The sequence below is a fragment of the Dipodomys ordii genome, unplaced genomic scaffold (genome assembly GCF_000151885.1).
Source record: "Dipodomys ordii isolate 6190 unplaced genomic scaffold, Dord_2.0 Scaffold57, whole genome shotgun sequence".
Lineage (NCBI taxonomy): Eukaryota > Metazoa > Chordata > Mammalia > Rodentia > Heteromyidae > Dipodomys > Dipodomys ordii.
This window is the reverse complement of record NW_012267273.1, coordinates 158,663-184,088: the sequence shown is the minus strand read 5'-3', so window position 1 is coordinate 184,088 and position 25,426 is coordinate 158,663. Positions and strand designations below refer to the sequence as shown.

General features: G+C 36.2%; 1 protein-coding gene across 5 annotated transcripts in view; it reads left to right on the top strand.

Annotated features, from left to right (window-relative positions):
- The window catches only part of Rgs7 (regulator of G-protein signaling 7), a 445,190-nt gene that overhangs the window by 323,381 nt on the left and 96,383 nt on the right, over nt 1–25,426 (top strand). For 4 of the 5 annotated variants that reach the window (XM_013021753.1, XM_013021752.1, XM_013021751.1 and 1 more), the window contains exons 5-6: nt 15,246–15,352; nt 19,567–19,618. The exons of the other annotated variant lie outside the window; for it this stretch is intronic. In XM_013021753.1, coding sequence (XP_012877207.1) covers nt 15,246–15,352; nt 19,567–19,618 — 159 coding nt within the window. The remainder of the gene's footprint in view (nt 1–15,245; nt 15,353–19,566; nt 19,619–25,426) is intronic. 5 annotated transcript variants of the gene reach the window in all.

The window sequence follows — 25,426 nt, the reverse complement described above, 5'->3', positions numbered from 1 at the left end:
AGGGTATTGTCTATAATATGTATATATTTATTTATGGACTTAATTTTGTTCTGTGATATGTATCTTTCTGCTATAGACTGCCTGTATCTATTGGGTGCAAAATTAATATTGTTGAATCAAATTCACTTGAAGAGACGTTACTGACTTTAAAATTAAGACATTTTTTATCTTTTGCATTTCGCTTAACAATACAAGGAGAATACTCCACATTCCTCTTACTTGCCCTTATTAGAAATTTACTTCAAAGAGAAGGGCCTTGGGTTTCCGTGATACTGATCACAGGGTGCATTTGATGATTGGGTGATCATCTGGCTTTCAAAGAAGTGCTTTTAAATAAAATCAACAAGCTAATCATCTACAGGTAAATGTTCTAAATAATTTGAGATAGCCATTGGAAGTTGCTACTCATTACTATGGAACTGAGGTTGATCTCAAACTAGAAATCCAAAGAAACTTGCCATAAACAATTAGGTTTTTAATATACATTGTAATTGTAAAAATACTGTACAGAGGGGCTACAGTTACAGGAGCAAAGTCATGAGTACATTTCCTATCAACCATTGTTACCTTCTTCTTTGTTTTTCCCCTACCCTCCCTTCCTTCCTACCTCTACAACTACACTCCCCCTTCCCCCTACCCCCCTCCTGCCTAAATTCTTTTTTCAACATAGTGTCTTGTACATCTCATGACCCATTGTAGAAAATAAGTTTTAAGAGCAAATATAGTGCCCATTAGAAAGACATGATGTAGTCTTTGAAGTGATGCATCATTCTGGAATACCTGAGCTTACGTATTGGTAAGGTCATCCAGAGAATCTTGTAAATGTCATTGAAAAACCCAAGTTATTCAGTTGAAATTTCTCTCTACACCTAAAATTATATCATATCAAGGGAAGCGACAGCTTTAGGTCATGCTTTGACTTTCTCTTTGAGAGTTTTCAAAAAGCGAAAGCATGGGAATGTATCCTGACATCCTTCAGGTATTTTATCTTCTTAAACATGATTAAGGTCAGATCATTTACTTCCAGCTTTAACAAAAAGCAGTTCTGACCTTTTCTTTTCTTTCCTTTTCTTTTCTTTCTTTCTTTTTTTTCTTGTCAGTCATGGGGCTGCAACTCAGGGCCTGGGTGCTGCCCTTCAGTTCTTTAGCTCAAGGCAAGCACTCTACCGCTTGAGCCACAGCACCACTTCTGGTTTTCTGGTGGTTTATTGGAGATAAGAGTCTCATGGACTTTCCTGGCCGGGCTGGCTTTGAACCACAATCCTCAGATCTCAGACTCCTGAGGAGCTAGGATTACAAGCATGAACCACTAGTGCCCGGCAACATTTCTTTTTCCTCATTTGAGAGAGAAGGAGTAGATCAGCTAGCTTTCTGGGATGACAGGTTCATGGTGCTGAGAGTAGGAAACAAGATGAAGATATTAAGCAATTGGAACACACAAAGCCCAGGGCTACTATGCTATGATACTCTGCTCAGTCTGCTAGGGAATGAGCAGCTATTAAGAAAGTAGAATATGTTATCTCTCAGTGATAGGCAAATTCCCACTGCCTTATCTTTTTATAAATATTAAATTCTAAGTGTTATCAGTCCTATCCAGCTCCTAACTGGACCCTCAAATTTGATAAGCAGGCCTGTGTCACTAATGCCATTAAACAACAGCCCAATCCATGTCTGGCCTCTGCAGTGATACTGTTGTAAAGTTAAATATTCTGTACAGTGGCTTTGCTCATCATATTTAGAGCCAATACCAACTAAAATGTCCTTCATAGCAAATCATGGCACCATACCCTGTTATTCTACCAGGCCTTTAGAAGAGCAAGAGGAACAGATAATAGAGCAGTTGTTGTGCTGAACACTTCTATGGCAGGAATGGAATTCTGTGTCAGGATTTTGGACACTAGAACAAGGAATTTTGTTTTTTTCCTTCTTGGCTCTAAACTCAGTGTAATTCCTTTTATTTTCTGATGCTAGGTATGATATCTGCTACAAATGCACATGTATAAATATACTCCTCTTTGAGATTCTGGCCTACTCATCTCATATCCTATGACAGAGCTTTACTTGTTTTTGCAATAAGTGTCTCATATTCCACAGTTCCAAAATTGGCCACATTATGTTATCCTAATATCTGTGTGAATATTGCCTTCTAAATTCCTCCCCAATCTATCTCCTTCCCCAACGCCTCTCCTCATTTCCAACAGAGTCATATCTTATTGAGAACTGCAAGAATCGCGTGAGTGTGTGTGTGTGTGTGTGTGCTGGATTTGGGGCTTGAACTCAAGGCCTGGACACTGTCCCTAAGCTTTTTTGGCTCAAGGCTAATGGAGCCACAGCTCCACTTCTGACTTTCTGATGTTTAACTGGAGATAACAGTATCATTGACTTTCCTGCCCAGGCTGGCTTCAAAGCATGATCTCCAGATCTCAGCTTCTGGGGTAATTAGGATTGCTGGTATGAGCCACTGTGGCCAAGCTGAAATAACTTTTTAACTACCTATACAGCCCGCCTTTACATTCATGAATTCTGCAGCCATGAATGAATTCAACCAATCCTGTATTGATAATATGAAAGAACATTTTTTTCAGTATTTAACATACAAGATTTTTCTTCTTGTCATTATTCCTTAAATAAGACAATATAACAAATATTCTCATAGCACTTACCTTGTGTTAGGTATTATAAGAAATTTACTGGTGATGTCACATTTATGGAGAAATATGTAATGTATACACCCATGCACACACATATAAGGGTCTTAAGCATATTTGGTTTTTTTTTTTGTTATTCTTAGGGAGTGCTAAAACTAAGCTCCCACATACACTGAGGAACAGCTATATTTTCTTCCCTTATCCAACACCGGTAAAATTATTCCCATGCATCAGAAATTACCTAGCTAAAACTCAGATATAATCATGTCTCTTTCAAGGTTTAAAAACTATTAAGTCCTCCTTATTAAGTTTGGAAACTTAATAGGTCAACCATCAAATAAATGGACTCTTAATCACAAAGGCTAATAAAATTTCAGTGGGATAAACATAGTGTTCTGGGCACACGCATTGCCCAACTTTTTATGTTGAACATGAAGTTCTTTATAGTGTAGCTGTATTTATGTATGCCTCTGCTGAGGTCACATTCCTCACCCTACACGGGGCTCTCTAACCATCAACCTATTGGCTGCTTCTCAAATGTACTGCCATATACCCTTAATTACCATCATCCCCATACTCTCGTCTCTTTGCTTGGAATCTCTTCTTGCTCCATACCTCCTGCTTTTTATTTAGGACTGGAATGCAATAGAAACTCACAAGATTAGATTAGCGTATTTCTTTAATGTGTTTCCAGAGCACAGTGGGCTGAAGCTGCTGAAATTCTCATGAGACCGTATATAAACAACCTCTTACTTGTTTATTTTACCTATTAAATTAATTGTAGACTTCAGGATGGACCTTCACTTTGTTCAGTATTCTTCCCAAAGAAATGAGTTCATAATGACTAATCTGCACATTGGTAAACAAACCTTTCGAATTAGATGAGCTTGTCAAAGAGAAAGAAACACAGGAGAAAGGAGGTCAGATTAGAGGCAGATTTATGATGCTTTTGCAGTATAAATAGGATGAGAACCATAGGGGACACTATGATGGGAGGAAGAGAGAATGATTACAGAGTGAATACCATTGAGATGGAAGTCAGAATACTCCAGGAAGAGGGGGACAGGATCTGGAGAGAGGATCTGTAGGATTTTTCTTCTACAAAGTCGTTGGTACTTTTGAGAGCCTAGGTTCAGGAGAATTTACAGACAAAAGACAGAGTACAGTGAGCTAATGAAGGTGTTGGGAATTGGAATTAAATGACACAGAAGAATAAAAACACTTTCATGAAGATGACCTCTAAAGGAAGAGGAGTAAACTCAGTATTACTTAGTAAGGCAACAATGATCGGATCTTTTCTTTCTTTCTCTTTCTTCATTCCTCCCTCCATCATTCCCTCTCTCCTTCCTTTTCCCTCCCTCTTCCCTCCCTCCCTCCCTCCTACCCTCCCTCCCTCCCTTCCTTCCTTCCTTCCTTCCTTCCTTCCTTCCTTCCTTCCTTCCTTCCTTCCTTCCTATGATGTCTATTATTTCAGAAGAACACTCGAATAAAAATATAAATTTAAAGAAATAAACTTGATATTTGAGTTTAAAACAGACATTTTGGGCAACATAGTGATTAAAGATAGGATGTATAACATCAAATGAAATACAAGGACCATTGATTTTGGAACTTCTTGCTACTTTTTGTTGTTGTTGTCAGTCGTGGGGCTTGAATTTAGTGCCTGGGCTCTCTCCTTGAGCCTCTCTGTGCTCAAGACTAGCACTCTAGTACTTGAGCCACAGCATCACTTCCACCATTTTCTGAGTAGTTTATTGGAGATAAGTCTCATGGACTTTCCTGCCAGAGCTGGCTTTGAACCGTGATCCTTAGATCACAGACTCCTGAGTAGCTAGGATTACAGGTGTAAGCCACCCTCAGCTTCCTTGCTACTTTTTAATGTATTTGACTCTTTTCTCCAGAAAGATGCAAGTTAGTATCGAGTGCCATCTGAAGTTCTAAGTATATCCTATACCATATTGTAATTTCTCTATAGTCATATTGTAATTACTATATTGTCATTACAAGGTAGAATATGCCCATGGGTATTCAGGTTACCAAGAAAAATTTTATCTCTTTCAGGTATTCTGATACCTCAATAATCTCATAGAAGTTTTTATTTGAAGTAAGTGAAAATAAACACAAGCATGTTCAGAGTAAATTTCTAAAGACCTACTTAAGATTAACATAAACTCTTAATTTATCATTGTTTGTATTATAAGGCTGGAAAAATGCAACATTGTTTCTGCCTTACAGTAAAATAAGGAACAAATAGAAGATATAGATAGAGAAATAAAAAAATTGCTGGGACCTTGCATTTCACTGTTACAATCTGTTTTGCTAAGATTACATCATCTTCAACTGAATTAAACATGTTAACATGATGTTTTAATATCCTTTATGCCAGCATTTGTTCCACCAACTTTGTTCTTTTCATTGTTGTTGTTAGCAAGGTTTGAATTTAGGGCCTCACACATGCTTGGATTGGCTTGCTTGCTCAGCTTTCACTCTACTTTCTGAGTCTTCTTGCAGTCCAATTTTCTGCTTGGTATTTTGGAGATTAAAGTCTTCCTGATTTTGCTGCCTAAGGTAGTTTCACACCTTAATCCTACAGATCTTGGTTTCCTGAGTAATTAGATTACAGATGTAAGCCATCAGAAGTTGGTTCCAGTTTTGCTTTTTTGATGTTTAACTTGGATATGTGACTATAACAAATATATGAATATTTAATTGTTATAACCATTATTATTTTAAACAACAAAATCATGTGACTCAAGTAGTTCCTTCATATTTAAATAAAAGTCTCTAGAATCAACCATTTGTTATTCACAGCTGAATACTCAAATTCAGAAAAAATGTTAATGAATTAGATGATCAAACTACCATCCAACCTAACTTTGTTCATAATTGTATTTGGTATTACCATTCAAGGTAGATACTTTTTTGATTAGAGTGAACATTATTAATAACATTTTGTGTGAAAAATATGAACAGTTTTTCCAGCCTGATTAAGTCTCAAGCTGTGCTGCTTTTTAAAGTGAAGTTTCACTTTTAGAATTGGTCAGTTTCTTCTAAAGCTTTGATTTCAGGCAGTGTTAGGGGAGGTAGCATTGCTTCTCTTTGAAAATGAAGAATCTCAATAGATCCTCAGTAGTATAGATAAAGCTCAAGTTTTCTAAATCTTATTTTAAATCTTGTTAGTTAGCTGGAGATTTTAATTTAATTTAGATATTTGTAGTGCTCACCTAGAATCTTGCCTATACTAGCCAAGTGATCTATACGAGGGAAGATACAACCTCAGCCCGTTTTGGCTTGTTTGTTTCGTTTTGTTTTGAGACCAGAGTCACTATGTATTCCAGTTTTGTCTCTAATTCACGGTGTAGCCCAAACTGCCTTTGATATCCTACCTCAGCCTCTAATTTCTGTCATTAGAGGAGTGTACTACCACACTCAGCAGTCCATTGAGTTTTTAAATTTCATTTTTAAAATTGGGTGGAAAGAAATTTCTGTATAAAAAAACTAATGGATGGTTTAGCCATCATTCATTTCCAGTGTGTTTAAACATGTATTTACATTTTAAAATATAAACTGGATAGTTGAAATAATTTTTGTGCTCATGCAAGAGGCTAATAAGAAAATATGAAGTAATTTATTATATCCATTATGGACAATAGTTCCTCAGAATATTAGAAATAGAACTCCCCAATGATTTAGTAATTCACAATCCTGCTATTAGGCGCACAGTCAAAGGAAGTGAAATCAATATGTAGGCAAGATGTTTGCATTTCCAGTTCTTATCACCATTCAAAATAGCCAACGTATGGAATCAACCTGTGTCCACCCATAGGTGAGCAGATAAAGGCAAAGTAAGATAATATGTATCTATGCCTGGCACAAAATCTACATATATGCTGACAATGGAATGCTATCCAGTTTCCAAAAAAATAGTTGAAGAAATGATGTCATTTGCAACAACATAGGAAATTCTGGAGGATTCTGTGCTGAATGAAGTAATCTGGGCATCAAAGACACAAGAAAATAAATGTCCTAGGCTCTGACTCATCTGTGGAATGCACAGAGGTTGATCCAATGAAAGTAGAGTGTAGAATGATAGGTATATCAGGGATCAAGAAGTTAGGTGGAGATGATTGAGGGATGTTTGTCAAGGGAGAAAATATTTCAGTTAAGGGAATAAATTAAGGAGAGTTCTACTGCATACACAATAAAATCTTTTATTCCTTAAAAATGTGACAGACATGTTAATTTGTTCATACTTGAAAACACACCATTGTATAAAATAAATGTATACAATTTAATCTGTTAATTCAAAATAACTTGACCATAAAAGCCACCAACTCTGGAAAACCACAACGAAGTAAAAAGCATTTGAAAATTTTATTCTTAACTGCTATAGAAATTTAACAAAGACATATGAAAAACAGTATGAATTTATTTATTTTTTATTTTTGTCGGTCATTTTATTTTGTCAGGGCTTGAACTCTGGGCTTGGGTGCTGTCCCCACATTCTTCAGCTCAAGGCAAGTGCTCTGCTGCTTGAGCCACAGCGCCACTTCCGGTTTTCTGGTAGTTTATTGGAGATAAGAGTCTCACAGAGTTTCCTGCCCAGGTTGGCTTTGAACCTTGATCCTCAGATCTCAGCCTCCTGAATAGCTAGGATTACAGGCGTGAGCCACTGGTGCCCAACCAGTATGAATTTTTTAAGACACAAAAAAGAATCTTCAAATCCTTATGTGCAAATGCCACAACTCCAAGCTGGGAACTTGTAATCTTAGCTACTCAAGAGGCTGATATCTATGGACCAGGGTTCCAAGTCAACTCTTCCAGTAGTTCTTGAGAATCTTACCTTCAATTAACTGCCAAAAAAAAACAAAAGTTGCTCTATGGTTATCCTTGAAGAAAAGAGCTCAGGGACAATGCTTAGACCCTGAGTTCAAGCTGGAGGACTGATACATGCATACACACGCATGTGTGCACACACACTCATAAACACATACACACACTCACACCAAAAAACCCTAAACAAAAGTATGAACTCCAATAAAGCAAACCTTAAATATATCCCATATCAAAGCAAAGTGGGCATTTACTATTAGCTTGGAAGAAGACTAAAGTACTTCCTTTTAAAAGTTACCCTTCTGTTTCCTATTCAATGGTATAGTCTGAATGTATGAGCTGGAATGTGGATGGTTAAGGAAACAGTTTAAACAGAGTTCTCATGTTTCAAGATCACTAGATAGTCACAGTGAAAACTAATGCCACTACAAAACTAGTGACAGTGGAGACACCAGGCCTTGGGCTCATTGGAAATCCAAAAGACTTTGTGAGCAAGGACTGTATTTGGATGGAGCAGGAGAATGGATAGAATTTCAGCTGGTGAAGGTAAAGAAAGGAAGCTATCCCGAATATCCTAAATGCTGAGATAAAAGCTCAGAAAAGAATCCCATCCTGATGTAGGTCACTAAGTGAGCATTCTGGAAGAACTAGCATGGATGATACAAGGGCAGGGAGCCGAAGAAGAAAAATTTTGTGGTTAGCATGAGAGCCTCATCAAGCAGTGAATAGTGATTTGGTTGATAGAAAGTAGAGAACACAAAGTGTATCTTATTCAGCGGCATGGAAGAGCTGAAGGATGTGTTGTTCAATAACACAGAAGAGCTGAAATTGCTCTAATACAATAGAAAAGCTGGCTTTGTTGAAATCCAATGTGCTGTTTCCAAACACACAGAATACAGTCAACATAAAAGAAGAAATGTATTGATTACCTCCCCAAAGAGCTTCTGGTAGGGTTGGAGTGGAAAACTTTGTGTATGCCAGGAAAGAATTCTATCATGAAATTACACTACTAGTTCACAGAAGAATGATGTTTGAAAGAACAAATTCTAACTTTTTGTTTGTTGTAAGACTCAAAGACAACACAGTAGAAGTATTCATTAGTATTTGGAACACAATAGGAAAATTTGCAGATTTTTCTGCTTTATCACTTTCCAAGTTCATCCATCCTCCTCCCCACACTTCCAGGAGGATGCTTTGTCCATGTAGGAAACACTTAGGATTTTGTTATATTATCAGTCCTGTCCTTGGATCTCTCACTTTGTACCTGACTTTTCTTGGTTTTGTTTTGTTAAGGTTCTCTTTTGCTGATGTGATGCTCTGTATGCTTGACAAATTCCTACTGTCACATTTCCATTTTATGGAGATCTATGTGCCTTAAGATAGAATGGTAGTTTACAGATACTATCTCTCAGATGGTGGCCTGACTCCTAAAGTTTTTCTTTCATGCATTCTGTTTTTTGTACTACTAATAAAAGCTCATCATGGAATCTCATTCATGCATGGATATTCTTCTATATTTCCTAGTATAGATAGCCCTCAGGTTGCCATGGGATTAAATCTCAATAAATCCATAATAAATTAACGATATTATTGCTAATAGTGCTAATATTGCTAATAGTGAATGAAATATACCTCCCAAAGTTCTATAGCAACTCTTGACCATCATAAGGATTGATTTTAAGCCATTGAGATAACAATCTGCTGTTATATTTCATATTGTCTATGTTTCTTTAATGTTGGGAATGTATTGGGACCTAGACAATAGGAAAGTGTATATGAAAGAAAAATTTCCCTCTGACACAAGTAGACAAAATAAAGTGGTCACTTCTCTGCCTCAACGTCCAGTATGAATTTTGACTGCATCTAGGGCCATGAAATGAGAATCAGGAAGATTTTGGTGATCTTTTGCTGCATTTATAGATGTCAGTTCCATGGCCAGAAAAGTAAGGTGATTTACTGATAATCCGCCATATAAAACTTAAAGTAGAATTGGAAGTCAAGTGGAAAGTGTTTTTTCATAATACAAATGTCACTCTGACTTGAAGTACCACTTGCTCCAAAAACTTCTCTACCTATTTAAAAAGTCCTCATGGGTACCTCAAATGCTTCTTCCCATAATGCCTGCTCAGTCATTTAAAAGAGTTAGAAGGGCACATGCAAAAGACATCAAGCAATTATCCCAAAGACCAGGGGAAGAGATATGGGAGGAGACCTGTATTATAAAAAGCACCCTGCAAGAGGACATCATTGAACTCTTTCCAAAGAGAAAGTCTTGCTACTTCCCTCTTTCTTTTACTTACTCTGTTTACCTTCATAAACAAAGAAAAAAAATTAAAGATAAGTAGATCCCCCAGTTTCTTTTAGCTCACTCAGCTGGATTAAGTGATAGAAAATTGCATAGCATATTATATATTTTAAATGGAATACTACTTTCCACTATAATTTATCATTTCCTTGGCTCTGACGATTGTTAGTTTCCTTATACTGTACTTGGATGAACTCATCAGGATTTTTCTCTCATCTGAATACCATTTTCTGCACCTATCCTACATATAAATAGAACAGAATCCTCCTTAAATGTAGCTGATTTTGTGCAAAGACAGAAATACCAATCATTCTGAAGTATATTTAAATATGAAAATGGGACAAGTTGGTGTTATATAGTTTATGTATCCTAGATTTTAAAGTACTTCTCCACATCAATATTCATAGGTAGTATTTTTTTAATTTAGCATTGTTCTCTATGTCTGAAGAACTTCCCCAAGGTTTCATAACTGCTGACACCAGGTCTGCTCTGTGTGTGACAAAGACTGCTGATATAACAACATCGATTCTCAGGGTTTCACTTCTGATTCTTTCTTGAGAAGGTTTTATTATGTTGCTGATGCTGGCCTTGATCTCACTGCTTTCCTGCCTATATCTCCTTAGTATTTGCAATGCAGATCTCCTCCTCAATCTGAAGTAAGTGCTTTCCACCAAGCACTGTTGTTTATGCCTCCAATCCCAGCATTCAGGAGGGTCTCAATAAAATTATATAGGAAAATTAAAATTGTTTTTTCAGTCCAACTGCTGAGAAAATGAACTTATTTTTAGAAATTCCTAATATGGTAAGATATGCTTTTATTTGGCTTTGTTAGAGAATGAAATTTTAGGAATATGTCATTTTTCTACATGTCTAATCTTGCCTTTCAAATGCCAATTCTAAAAAGAAAAAAAAAGATAATATTTTGAAGAATTTCTGAAATGATCGCTTTCCAGACCTTTTCAAACTAAGAAGATGTCAAATGAAAGCTTTCTTTTATGACTCAGACTTATCCTGATGAGCATCAGTTATTTTATTATTAAGTAACTTACTTTTATAGAATTTTTATTTCACATACATATGAAATGTATAGGTACTCGATATAGAGAAACGATATATCTCTCTAAACTTTCTTCTAAAACTATCTTCCCCTTTGCCAAATATATTTATGTTTTGTGTTAGAGATTTTATATATATATATATATATATATATATATATATGTATATGTGCATTGTGCATTTCTCTGTTCTGGAAGTTGTACTCAGAGCCTTGTGCTTTGCTAGGCAAGCACTCTAGCTCTGAGCCACATCTCTAGTCTATTATATTTTTCATTTCATGCACATAAAATAAAAATAGCATCTGACATGAAAAGAGTGGATTTAGTAAGAATTATTTTTTATTATCCTTTATTGATATCAAAATGATTTTTATTACTTGAAGATTCCAGGCTGTCTTGGGAGGAGCTGATAATTCTCTAAGTTGGGCGTCTATGATAATCAAGACTTGTTTTGAAATTATGCCAGGAATTTACAATACATTACACTGAAGAACTCCAATTTCTTTTAAAAATCTGCTTTTAATCTTTTAAACATTTTGAAGTAGTTGTGGTAAAAAAAAAAAACAATTAGTCTAGGAAGAATTCTTTTTGACTGTAAAAGATGCTGGGGTTTGAGGGAATGTGGTATAGATACATCAGACTAACCTGTAGTTGGCTATTAATATATCATAACATTTGTATAGAGGTGGATTTTATTTTGCCTTTACTATGTGTTTGTTCATATCTTGAACATTCAAATGAAAAGTCAACTGAAAATTTGAGGGTAAGTTTATTGTTGAACTTTAGCTAGGTGGGTGGGGGTAATATCACATGTATGAGAATGTATATCAGTGATTATATTTTGGAGATCCATGCTATTGCCAAGTCATTTAATGCCCCTTTGTTGGGAAAGTGATCTTGATGGATTACTCATGAAACCCTTGCAATGATTTCTTCTATGACTGGTTCACACTAAATCAAAATAAGGATGAGATTTAGTAAGCAGTGGGATCACAGGAAAGGGTGATAAATAAACAAATCTATGTTGACAAAATGACCATAAGCCATGCTGGCTTTATGCTATAGATATGATTATTATATTTTTCCACTACACAGTAGCTAAAACAGCCCTACTGGCTGCTGGGTGCTGGTGGCTAACACTCTGGAGACTGAGGGCTGAGGATCACAGTCCAAAGCCATCCTTGGAAGGGTAGAACATGAGACTTTTATCTCCAATACATTACCCCCCCAAAAAAATACTGGAGGCTAACCTTAAGGGAAAAAAAGAAGCTTAGGGATAGCTTCCAGGCTCTGAGTTCAAGTCCCAGGATAGGCATAAAAAACAATAAAAAAGGGCTAGGAAGGTGGTTCAGTGGTAGAGTGCTTGCCTTGCATGCATGAGGCCCTGGGTTTGATTCCTCAGCACCACATAAGCAGAAAAAGCTGGAAGAGGTACTATGGCTCAAGTAATAGAGTGCTAGCCTTGAATTGAAGAGCTGAGGGACAGCGCCCAGATCCAGAGTTCAAGGCCGACGACCAGCAAAAAAGAAAAAAGATAACCAACCCCACTTGAAAAGCTTTTAGAAGTATTTTGAAATGAAAATATGAGCATCAATATTCTCTAGGAAGAAATTAATGAGATACTCATAAGAACACAACATAATTTAGCATTTTTCCATGTAGTATGATATTTTCATATTCTTGATGGGCCATTTATTCATGAGTTTAACTTGTTCATTATTTCATTGTTATAGAGTCAACCTCTACTTTTGTACTGACAATCTAGGAGTCAGAAACGTAATTTTAAAATGGAAAATTCAGGTCTGGGAAGGTGGTTTAGTGGTAGAGTGCTTGCCTTATGCATGAGGCCCTGGGTTTGATTCCTCAGCATTACATAAGTAGAAAAAGCCAGAAGTGGCACTGTGGCTTAAGTGGTAGAGCCTTGAGCTGAAGAGCTGAAGGAGAGCACCCAGGCCCCACAACTGACAAAAAAAAAAAGGAAAATTCATCCCAATTTTTTTTAAACTTATTTTTTTTAATTGTGAAAATACCATATGGAGGGGTTACAATTACATGGGCAAGATAATGAGTGCATTTCTTATCAAGCATCGGTTGCCTCCTCCTTTGTTCCCCTTCCCATCCCTTCCCCTCCCCACTTCTGCCCCTCCTCCCTCCCACCCCCCCCCAGCCAAAATTGTATCATTTCACCTTAGTACTTATTTTTGCCTTTGAGCTGGTTCTTTTGGTGCTATGTATGGAAAATATATTCTCCATAGTTAATTATTTGATCAATGATATTCTCCATAGTTAATTATTTGATCAAATTCCACAAAATCCTTTTATAAGCTTAGTTGAAGGTCAGTCTTCTTAAATATTAAATCAAATGGGTTGACCTTATCTTGTCATACAAAGTATGTGAGTCATGTAGAAAGTATATTTTAATCTTTTATAAATAGATCCTTACCAACATCACTACTGAATTCCATCAAGAGAAGAGGCAAATCTATCAAAACAAATTGTCCTTAATCGTAAAATTATAGAGCATGTGTTTGTCTTGAAGAGAGAATAAAATGAGATGTATAATCAAATCTAACAGAAATAGAGTATTCAAAAAAAAATAAAGCAGTTGAGATCTCTAGGTAATTTGCTCTTTATGTTTCTCATCAGCAAGAATTTACCATGCCCGGATTGTGGTACTGCCAAACAAAGAACAATCTGCAAAGAAAATGATTGACATTTTCTCTTTATTGTCAGCAGGAATGAGGCGGTGAGAAACTATAGATAGAACTTATCAGTTAAAAGTTTGCAAGATGTCAGATAACTATTCCAAAGGGCACCCAAGTACTCCATAACAAATAAACGCTTAATAATTAAGTATTATTAGTCAATATACATGTGGAGGCAGACAGGGAATTCTTATACTTAGCTATACCATAACAAGAAGTCTATGACTCGCTTCTTCTTGAAGTGTAAAAGCTTCCCAGGATTGATAGCTAAAGGTAACGGTAGATTTACATACTCAGTAACTTTTTTAATAGTACAAAGTTAAAGAACCATGTCATAGGATCAGATGTAATGGCTTATCCTTCTAATCCCAAATCCTTGGCAGGTACAAGCATGGAGGTTGGAGGCCAGCTGCATAAATATTAGTGAAACTCTATCTCTAAGGAAAAGTTGCATGTGGTGTAGCACATCTGTAATGCTAGATGCAAGGGAGACAGTGGTAGGATGATTGTGGCCAAGGCTAGTCCCAAGCAAAAGCATAAGTCTCTATTTAAAAGGTAACCAAAGCATCTAGCTGCTAGATGCTTTGGAGCATGACTGTAATCATAGCTATCCAGAAAGCTGGGACCTAGAGGATCACAGTTTGAAGCCAGGCCGAAAAGTCTTGAAAACTCCTTTCCTTATTAACCAGTAAAATGCTGGACAAAGGTATGGCTCAACTTATGACAAGAAAGCTGAGAAAGAACATGAAGCCGTGAGTTCAAACTATCGATACCAGTACAAGCAAGAAAAAAGAACTAAATCCAAGGTGTTTGGGAGCATGATTCAAGTGGGAGAACACAAGTTTAGCAAGATTAAGTCCCTGAATTCAAACCTTGATGCCACCAAAAGAAAAAAAAATAATAGCCATTTGTCTAAGAATCGTAAATAAGTACAAGTGAACTTTATATAAAGATGTAACAACAGATGAATTTTTTTGATATTTTCTATATGCATACATTTTACGTTGAATTAAAAAAAACTATTTGGTTTAGCACCATAATTTGGAAACTTGAAGTTCACAACTTTTACATTTTCTGTAAGCATATGCAGTAATATTCCTATTGGTTGTAGTACTGGGTTCTAATTACAGTGATTAAATAAACACATTCCTTCTAGATAGCATATGTAGAATGCTGTATAGAATAGTTAGAACCACCTTGTACCATTTCAGGAGTAAAGGCTTACACCATAGCATAAATGGCCTAGGGAATGTTAAATCATTAGAAAAGCTGCCAGAGAGTGTTAGGTATCCGTGGTCATGGAAGACAGTGATGAAAGTGAAAACATGTTAAAGTTCAAAGTTCACATCAATGGCAAATGCAGTTGTTTGAGGTTGAGCGTCAAAACAGGGCAAACATATATCCCATCTATAAGATGAAAGGGTCAGATTTTGAAAATGTCTAGGGTCTTCTGGTGCCATTGGTCCACCCATGACCAGATCTCCTGGGCTGGTGGTTAGGGAGAACCGCACCTAACTCAGAACCTGTTGAAACAAGAACTGAAAGTGATGAACTCCAAGGTCAGGAAGAACGTGGACAAAAGAGCATACTCAAAGAGAGTCAGATGAAATTGTATAGCTGTATGAATCCAGTTTAAAATAAATCAATGTAAAAAGCATTTCTGTGTTCTTTTCATTTTTTCTTTGTTTTCATGAAACAGTGGAGGCGCTTCATTTGGGAACATTAATGGCTGCCCACGGCTACTTCTTCCCCATCTCAGATCATGTCCTCACACTTAAGGATGATGGTACCTTCTACCGGTTTCAAGTAAGTTGGAATAAAAATGTTCTTTCATGATAAACTAGACATTTCCCTTTTGTTGGTTATTCTTTTATTTTTACAGAACTTTAAAAAAAAGTGTGTGTTATTTTACTTAGATTAGTTAGACTCTGGTTTCTGTTAGAATTAAGACACAAAAAATAATGAATGAAGAGAACAATGAGAAGGTGTAAAGAGGTGGTGATTTGTGACAGATGAACTGAATAATGGTTGTGGTTATATTTTATATGGAAAACCTAAGGAAATTTCAGTAACAGACTTACTGGAATTCAGGACGATGGAAGAGTCTTCATTTCTAAGTTGTATGGAACTGGTAATAAATTGAACCATGTAACTTAATATTATACACTGGCCTTTGCCTGTGAACCAGAACCATCGTCAGTCCCAGGAAATTTTCAAGGGAATGTTTGAAATTCTAGGGTAGAATTTAAACATTTATGCAAACTCCGTCTTGCCAATGTCTGATGCTAGCCCTGCTATCTGTCTATGAAAACTGACATGAACACATAGAATGGTTACACTAACCCAAGACATACATAACACCTTAAAAATTGTGCCAACTGGCAAGAGTCAGTCTATATCATTTCCAAATGTGACAGAGACAATTATTCTGTTAGGAGGTGATTGATGACTAATTTTAGTTACTCCTTATACAATTGATGCTTGGTTCACAATGATTTCCTTTAAGTTTATCTGATATTTTATTAGAAGTGGTAGTTCATGCAAAAATAATTAGTGGATTCCAACCTAGAAAATTAAGGCACATAGAATGTCATTGTTCAGGACTGAATAGATATCTCAATGGTAGCATGCACGCAACCCTGGTTCCATCTCATCTTGGCACAAAAATGATAACTCTGATTTTTAAACTGTAACTTATTAATGATACTTTGTTTTTCTGGAGAGTTCTTTCCATTGTCCACTTTCAGAAGTTGGAGGATTTTTCTCATTTGTTCTGAGTATTATTAACCATTCTATAAATAAGTGACTGAGTAGCAGTTTGATTTAATAAACCTTGCAGGAAGATAAAATAGATTATATACTTTAAAAAATTCCTCTCAGAGATCATTGACTTCCTTACCCAGTCACAGTCCCAGTTCTTTAGGGCAATTTAATTCCTGGGATCAGAGTTTTTTTTTTTTTTTTTTTTTTAGTGAATGACGGAAAACACAACAATCTCTTGAAAGGCTAATGTTGACCTTAATATTCAAGCACTTGCAATTACTTAACTTGTTAAATTTAAAAACATTTTGAACCTGCTGTCTATAATTCTAGCTAATTGAACGCATCTAAAATTCTAGCTATTTGGGAAGTAGGAACAAAAAGATCACAAGTTTGAGGATGGTCCAAGCAATGTTAGTGAGAAGTAGCTCAAATATTGTTTTGAAAATACTACAAGCTTTTGTTGTTTAGTTTTTATTCATAATCATAAACTTAACTCTGCAATCCACTTAGATAGTCTTGGAGAGGAGTAAGAAAAACATGGAACCCAAAGAACTGAAGTAAGAGCACAAAGATGACAGGATATTGCAAGCAGATGGGGTAGAAAGGTGTTCTCCTGAGCCACAGACAGAATGGTCTGGTGGTTACAGTAAACCATGTCAAATGTGTTAGAGTTGTCCAATATAGTTGAAACTAGCTAACCTCTTATTAAGTGAGAGCAGCGTATAGTCCAAAAAGTTAACACTATAATATGTAAAAGATATTGGTGATTAGCAAATAAGCTATTTATATATGATTAATAGTTCTCAATTTTTCAAGGAGCCTCTTCACTGTTGCATTTTCAAAATAATTCATCCCTATCCACTTCTGTAACTAGACCTAGATATGATATTTTAGTAAATCTACTAATCATATAATCCTAAAACAAAAAAAGAATAAAAATGAAAAGTCAAGATTAATTGAATTTATACTGTAATGTCTACCATGGCATTGATTAGTCTGTGCTCAAATGGCACTACTAAGAGAAAACATATTGCCATCCCCTGTATTCACTTTCCACTTTTATGTTGGTTCCAGGCAGCTAAAAGGTCCTCATTAAACTCAGCTGAAATTCAACTCCTTGTATGGCTTTCAAATATCATGAGTTAAAAACAGGAAATTCGTGATGCTCTGTTTATGATGTTTGCAGTGAATCATGGCTGTTCTGGCCATCATTTAGCATTCATGGAATCTTTACAGTGTAAGTCAGAGACAAACAGAACTATAACTAACTTTTGCTGGCAGCCATAGTGAATTTGTCTTTAATTTTTAGTACATGTAACAGCATGATTTTCTCATTTATTGTGACCTTTCAGTTATCTAATTAATTTCTCTTTGCTAGTTGGAATTGAGATCTGGCATGATTCTCTAGTTAGTAGTTTTTCATGTCTCCCTTCATATCAATTCACATGCCAGAGGTTACAGAACAACACTGAGCTATTTTGGATGAGTTTCATAGTAGCTAAGGAAGTGAACACTGAAAAACAGAGACACTCATGCATTAAAATGTCCTAAAGATTAGTAGGACTATAAAGACAGGTTTTAAATGTCAACAAACTGTAAGGTTTGTTACTTTACTATCTATTCTCATAAATCAAAACATTTTGTTTCCATAATGGAGGTGTGGCTCAAGTGGAGAGCACTAGTTGTGAGCAAAGGAGGAGGCAACAATGCTTGATAAGAAATGTACTCATTACCTTGGTCATGTAACTGTAACCCATCTGTACAGTATTTTCAAAATAAAAAAAACTTATTAAGAAAAGAAATAAAAAAGGCAGCCAAGTGAGAGTGATAAGTCCTGTAGAAGCACAAAAACAAAACTAAATAAAATATTGTTTCCTAAGTAAGGTCTCCCCATATTAGTGAAGGATATCATGTCTCTCCTAGAATCTTGCTCCAATTTTATCTCAAAGAAATCACATTAATCAAACGCCAGATTCCAGAGAGACATATGGGGTTTTGGGTGACAAGAGTCTTGATACTCATGTAAGTCTTGATACTTTCTTTGTCTAGTAGTTCAATCCTTCTTCCTTCTAAATTCCACTATGATTTCATTCTTAATTTACAAAAAAGAATCACTCTTCTTAGTACATTGTCAAAATTCCCAAGAAATGAAGGTAAGTCAGATTCTCTGGGTGGATCTCTGACAATTAGGATAGCTTCCCCTCCCAGAATTGCAAACAGGTCTCGTCAGCTACCATTCTCTACTCATTAAGAGTCATTCTTTTGGAGAGTAGCATCATCATAATAATCAGAAATTACCCTAACCTTGCACATTGCACATAAATATTTTGTATGACCTGTTAACAAAGGCAATTAATCCCTCTTGTAGTATGCAGCCAGTGTTCCACTAGTCACTGCCATAGTTGCCACTCCAGGGAAAAGGGTCAGAAAAACAGAGTTGGCTGGGAACATGGCTCAGCAATAGACCTCTTTCTTGGCATGAGTAGAAAAAAGCAGGCAGGTGTCCTCATGACTCCTCAGGCTAGATCTAGCTGGTGGGGCTAGAAATGTCCTTTTAGAAAATATAAAATGCTGATGTTCTTAACAAGGGCTTACCTGATTATTTGTTTGTATTTACATCAATGGATTTAGAGAATTTTACAGAATCAGAATTCTACAGAACTCTACTGTTTGTGAATACATCAACTAAGACATTATTTCTGGCTTGCACAGTTAAAAATGTAGAGCAATAAATGTCTTTATGAAGGTAGGAGCTTGTTTTAATCTGGATGTGTTTTAATCTTAAAGTTGTATTACAAAGGTAAAGGAGACAAGCAAATAAATTCGTCATATCTCAGACAAAGATTTGGTACATTGAGATTTTGGTCTATCAAAGGCAAGTCTGTGCTACATAATGTAGAGAGAACAATTTGTTGAATATAAGCGTATTGCATGCAGAATCCTGCTGGAAATCATACTCTGCTTTCAGCCTTCCCTGTGGATACAAACTGAATAACTTCAAGCCCATTGATGTATAACTGTAGCTTAACCAAGTTGTTTCTGTGCATGTTTGCAATTGGTTGGCAAAGAAGATGTAGATGAAAACCTCACAGTGTCTCTAGATTACTACATATATATATATATAGTTGAATAGTTATATAGTTATATTTACAAGGAAACTTTTAATAATTATTAAAGATGGATTCAGTTCATAAACCAGAAACTCTACCCAATTTTTTATGTGTCTAACCTAAGTTCCACTTCTTTTTGCTCCACAGACACCCTACTTTTGGCCATCAAATTGTTGGGAGCCAGAAAACACAGACTATGGTTAGTTCAATAATCTCATAATTTTGTTTATAATACTAGTGTGTCTGCATGTTTGTGTACTTGTGTTTCTTACTTTTGTCCCTAAGAGGTGAAACTCCAAGGCTCAGTTTGGGACAGATATTTATAACACAGGATAGATGAATTACCTTGTTTGGAAAGTCTCCAACTTTGTGGAAACGTTTTCTATAGTATAATGCTCTCTACAGCTTTAAAATGGATTGAAGAGCTATAACAAGCCTTAAAGATTATTATTGCTTTTTTATAGCATCATGGTCTACTGGAAAGAATAACAAAAAGTCCGTAAGAGCAAGTGCTTTAGTTTGACCTGTTCACTTAGCTGTATGATTTTAAATTCCTTTGACTCCCCAAAATTTCACTTTTCTCACTGTTATATGAGGCATTCTATGATTCTTAACTTGAACTTGCTAGCTAGGATCTGCAGAACATAAACCTCTATTAATCAGTATATATGAGAAAAAACACTATTTTATGATTATTGTAAAAAAGGTGTTGCATGGGTTATCCTCAATGACTAAAATGAACCAATAAGGACAAAAGGGCCTAAAATCTCAATAAATTCTATTCATTGGAAGTAGGTAAACTGTGATGTGTGACTGCTCATTTATAAAATTGTTAGAATGCTGCTTATGAGATTCACCAAAAAAGTTTTATCCAATGAAATCAATAATGATGACACAATTATAAATATTACTGTTCGATTTAAGTCATGAACATCAGTCTTCTAAAATGTTGGTTAAATTAGAACACTAAAGAACAGTAATAAAGATAACCCCCCCGGAAATTCTCTGCAATTTTCCATTGCAGAGAGAATTGGCAACTTGTTGACCTTCATGACAAAGTTCTTAATAAAGTCTGAATTAGAGACCTCTGTACATCCTATTATGTAACTATTTCAAGCTGAGTGTGGTGGAAGAAAGTCCCCAAAACATCATCTCAACCAATAAAAGCTGGGCATGGTGGCAAGCACCTGTCATGGAGGTATATGGAAGCTGGGAAGTATAAATAAGAGGAAAGTGAGGTGTGATCCAGACAGTTTATGGGTACAAAAGCTAAACACTAATTGAAAAATGACTAAAATGAAAAGGGGTGAATATGAGGGTCACATATAAGACTACACTGCTAATATTCCTGAAGCCCTGAGTTTAAATCCAACTAATTTAAAAACTTTAGGAAAAAAACTGGGAGAGAGAGCAAAGGAACAGGTAATATTGTCCAAAAAGATAGGTACTCATTACCTGACTTATGTAACTTATGTAACCCCTCTGTATATGGCCTTTATAAACACAATACAAAATAAAAACATAATTTCAGTTCTTATACTCCAAGTCATAATTGTAACCTTCAGATTTGCAATTCTCTACACCAAAATTGAAGGATGTAATTGTAGTTGTGGGTCACTTTACTATCTAGAATAGGGGCCCACTATGCTGGCCAAGCTTTGAGATTCATGGATTTTTCTGTTTAGATTAACAAGTTTGCCAGGCCTAATTCCTTGGGTAAGCCAAGTGTTCTTCCACTTTCTTCTGAATTGTTGACCCAGATCTACTGGGTCCTTTTCAAATGACAGCACAGAGGTAATCTGGTTAATGCAACTGGAGAGAGGAAGGGGTTGCTATTTTGGATCCAAGGTGCTGGAAATGTCTTGATTTAGGTGGACCTTATTCCTGGTAGTGGAGGAGTTGATGAGGGCTCAGAAGACTTAAAGATATCCATGTCCAAGCAAAACTCCTTATGTTCATGAAGTCTTAAGATCTACACATTTATTTCAGTAGTATATTAACTAAAAAAAGCATGTTTATTTCATTTAGTGTTTCTCTAAATTCCTAATTATTGTTCCCTAGATAAAAATATAAAATATTGTTGCTTATTAAGGCTATTGTGTGTGTGCGCATATATATATGTGTGTGTGCATGTGTGTGTGAGTGTATGTGTGCGTGTGTGTGCGTGCATGTGTGTGCGTGTGTGTGTGTGTGTGTGTGTGTGTGTGCGCGCACATGCGAGTAAGTTCTGAGACTTGAATTCAGGGCCAGGGCATTGTCCCTAAGCATTTGGACTCAAGTCTAGCACTCTACTTCTTGAGCCACAGCTCCTTGTCTAGCCTTTTTAGTGGTTAATTGGAGATAAGAATCTATTGGACTTTACAATCCAGGCTGGCTTTGAACTGTGATCCTTCGATCTCAGCCTCCTGAGTAGCTAGGATGTGAGCAACCTTATTAAGGAGGCTTTTTGAACACTTTGTTTAAGGTCAAGTGATTTGGCTAAAATATTTTCTTCAATTAAAATCTTATTATGGGATTACTCACATAATGGATTCAGCATAGTGAAGAAATTTGATTATTTTGTTTCTTCATTGTCTTGACAGAAAGGAATTTTTTTTTACTTTGTAGCATATATTTACTTTTATGTAAAAATAATCAATTAAATGGTAGCAATGAAAAAGCAACAATAAAACCCTAACAGAGAAAAATACGATGAATGAAAATAGTTTGCAAAAGTTCAAAACTGAAAGAACTGTACAGAAGGTAGAAAATATTTACATATAAATGAAAACTACTTTTGAAATAAACAAGGAAATTTGTACTATTTTTATTTCAAAACTACCAACCTGAGGACACCAGCCAGGTTTAAAACTTTTATGAATGTAGCTAGTTAGATTGTTAATGTCAGTGTTAACCTCTGACTTCTTGCAGCCAGGGAAAGCAGAGCTAGAGAAAACCTGAAACATCCAATTTTGTCATCTCAATGATTTGGCTGAGTTCTAAGAGCTTGCTAAGCCAACACCATAGCTTCCATTACCAGCCAGTGTCTTCTATAGAAGACACTGAGAAGTTAAATAATAAAAAAAGATACTTGAATTTGTACTTCAGGAATAATGTCTGTATCTTCTTCTTTAATGACAACAACTTTTCTCACGTTAAGTATACTAAAAATATTTCTAGCTTTGTTAGGTCAAAGTTCTACCAAGGTGTGTTTGATAGGACTTACTTAAGCTGTGCTTCTCCCCCCCCCCCGAGTTTGAGGTATTAGATTCTTATAAAAGAACTTTCTCATTCAGCCAAAAATGTCTCTGTAAGGCATCCCAATGTCCTGCTGTTGTTTTTTGCTTTCTTTGCGAAGTACTGGCTGGATCCTCACTATTATGATAAAAGCAACAGTGATAGCATACTGTACTCCCAGATCACTGCAATTCTTTGAGTTCTGGTGCTTTATCTCAGTCTGGGTTCTTCACAGGGTGAAGCCAAAGGCAAGGCTAGCAAGGACTTCTCAGATCTTTGATTTTTGTGAGCTAGGAGAGAACCATGGTTAGCTTAGGTTATATGCAGACTGTCTCGGCAGAGACAGAGGGATAGTGTTAAAGCCAGATATAACCCACAAGCTGTTTCCAAAGTGGCTAGCACAGTCTTGCATGATATTACCAGACACTAGCTAGAGACCCTAGTCTCCAACTGGTGTATCTGCTTCTCAGGCCACTGTGGTGAACATGCACATTGAGAATTTCCTTGATGACACCTGTGACATGGAGCAGGTGATATGGCACAGGACCCTAACTCTCATACTTTTGTTCAAACCATTACATGAGCACAGCATAAGAGAATCAAGATATATTTGCAGATGTACTCTGGTAGAGTGATTATGTCAGGAATGATAAAAAAAATTCAATCAACTAACATGCCAACTGGGGCTTTGAGTCTACAACAACTGATACCACATGTAGGCCTGGCATGTGTCATGGTCCTATTATCCATTTGCCTTCAATTCTACATTATGTGGTATGTAGTTTAGCTAATTTATAGACATTGTCTGTGTTAGGCAATAGGTGAAAACTTTTGCAGACATCTGTGAGAAGTCTGCAGAGATAGAAACATTTATCCATCTAACCCACAACAGAGAGAATTCTTATCTTTTACATTATATTTCTAGTATCTATTTCTGTGTGTATACTGCTCTTGCTTCTTGAACTCAGGGCATGGGGGGGTGACCTGAGATTTTGTGCTCAAGGCTAATGCTCTACCACTTGAGCCATAGCTCTACTTCTAGCCTTTTTGGTAATTAGTTGGAGATAAGGGTCTCACAGACTTTTCTGCCCCACTGCCTTCAAATCCAGATCCTCAGATCTCAGTCTCCTAAGTAGCTAGAATTACAGAGGTGCCAGGATATTTTTATTATCTTTAAACAGTTATACTAAAGAGTTACCATTCAATAAATCAGTTCATGAGTTCACTGTATCTTGAATGATATCATCAGCTATGTCGCTCAATCTAATTCATTTCTTTAATTTTCTTAATTTCTTTTTTTATTGTGAAAATACTGTACAGAGGGGTTACAATTACATGGGCAAGATAATGTGTACATTTCTTATCAAGCATTGTAGCCTCCTCCTTTGTTTCCCCTTCCCATCCCTTCCCATTCCCTCCCTCGGAAACCCCCCCCCACACACCAAAGTTGTAAAGTTCGTTTTTCGACATAACAACTTGTATATCTCATTGTTCCAATGAGTCCACCTGTATCCCTATTTAAACGATTTGTTTTTTCCCTTCCCATCCACAAGTTATATCAACATCAAATACAGTGAAAGCAGGGGTTATACCATGGGGGAGGGACATACAATGCAACAAAGAAATAATCTTATAAATGTGTTAGAAACAATCTCATGAAAGAAAAAAAAAACATTTGAAAACATATCTTAGGGTTCATTTCCCTAGCATCAACTTATCTGACCTTTTCTGCTTCACTCAGACATATAGTTAGTTATTGCAAATAAGGGAAACCATGGGACCTATGATTCTTTGGGCCTGGCTTGCTTCACTTAATATAATTTTGTTAAAGTCTTTCCATTTCCTAACAAACGGGGCAATGTCATTCTTTGTGATGGAGGCATAGAATTCCATTGTGTATATATACCACATTTTCTTGATCCATTCATCTACTGAGGGGCATCTGGGTTGGTTCCATATCTTAGCTATGGTAAATAGTACTGCAATAAATATAGTTGTGCTGGTAGCTTTAGTGTGGTCTTGTTTGTGAACATTTGGGTAAATGCCCCAGAGTGGGATTGCTGGGTCATAGGGGAGCTCTATGTGGAGTCTTTTGAGGAATCTCCATACTGCTTTCCAAAGTGGTTGAACAAGTTTACACTCCCCCCAACAATGCAGTAAGGTTTCCTTCTGTCCACATCCCCTCCAGCATCTGTTGTTATTAGAGTTCTTGATTATAGCCATTCTAACTGGAGTGAGGTGGAATATCAATGTTGTTTTGATTTGCATTTCTTTTATGGCTAGAGAGGTTGAGCATTTCTTCATGTGTCTATTGGCCATCCTTCTTTCCTCTTCAGAGAAGTTTCTCTTTAAGTCTTTAGCCCACTTATTTATTGGGCAGTTGTTTTTTTGAGAATTTGTTGTTGGGGGATTTAATTTTAATTTAATTTGAGTTCCAGGTATATTTTAGATATGAGACTCTTGTCCATTGTATGGCTAGTAGAAGGACTTGGAAAAAATTATATTATGTGAAGTAAGCCAGGCCCAAAGAAACATAGGTCCCATGGTTTCCCTTATTTGCCATAACTAGTATATGTTTGAGACAAGCAGAAAAGGTCAGATAAGTTGATGTTAGGTGAAATGAACCCAAGATAATTATTCAAATGTTTTTTCTTTCTTGTGATTGTTTCTAACATATTTATAAGATGATTTCTTTGTTGCTTTGTATGTCCCTCCCCATGGTATAACCCTTGCTTTCACTGTATTTGATGTTGGTATAATTTGTAGAGGGAAAGGGAAAAAACAAATCGTT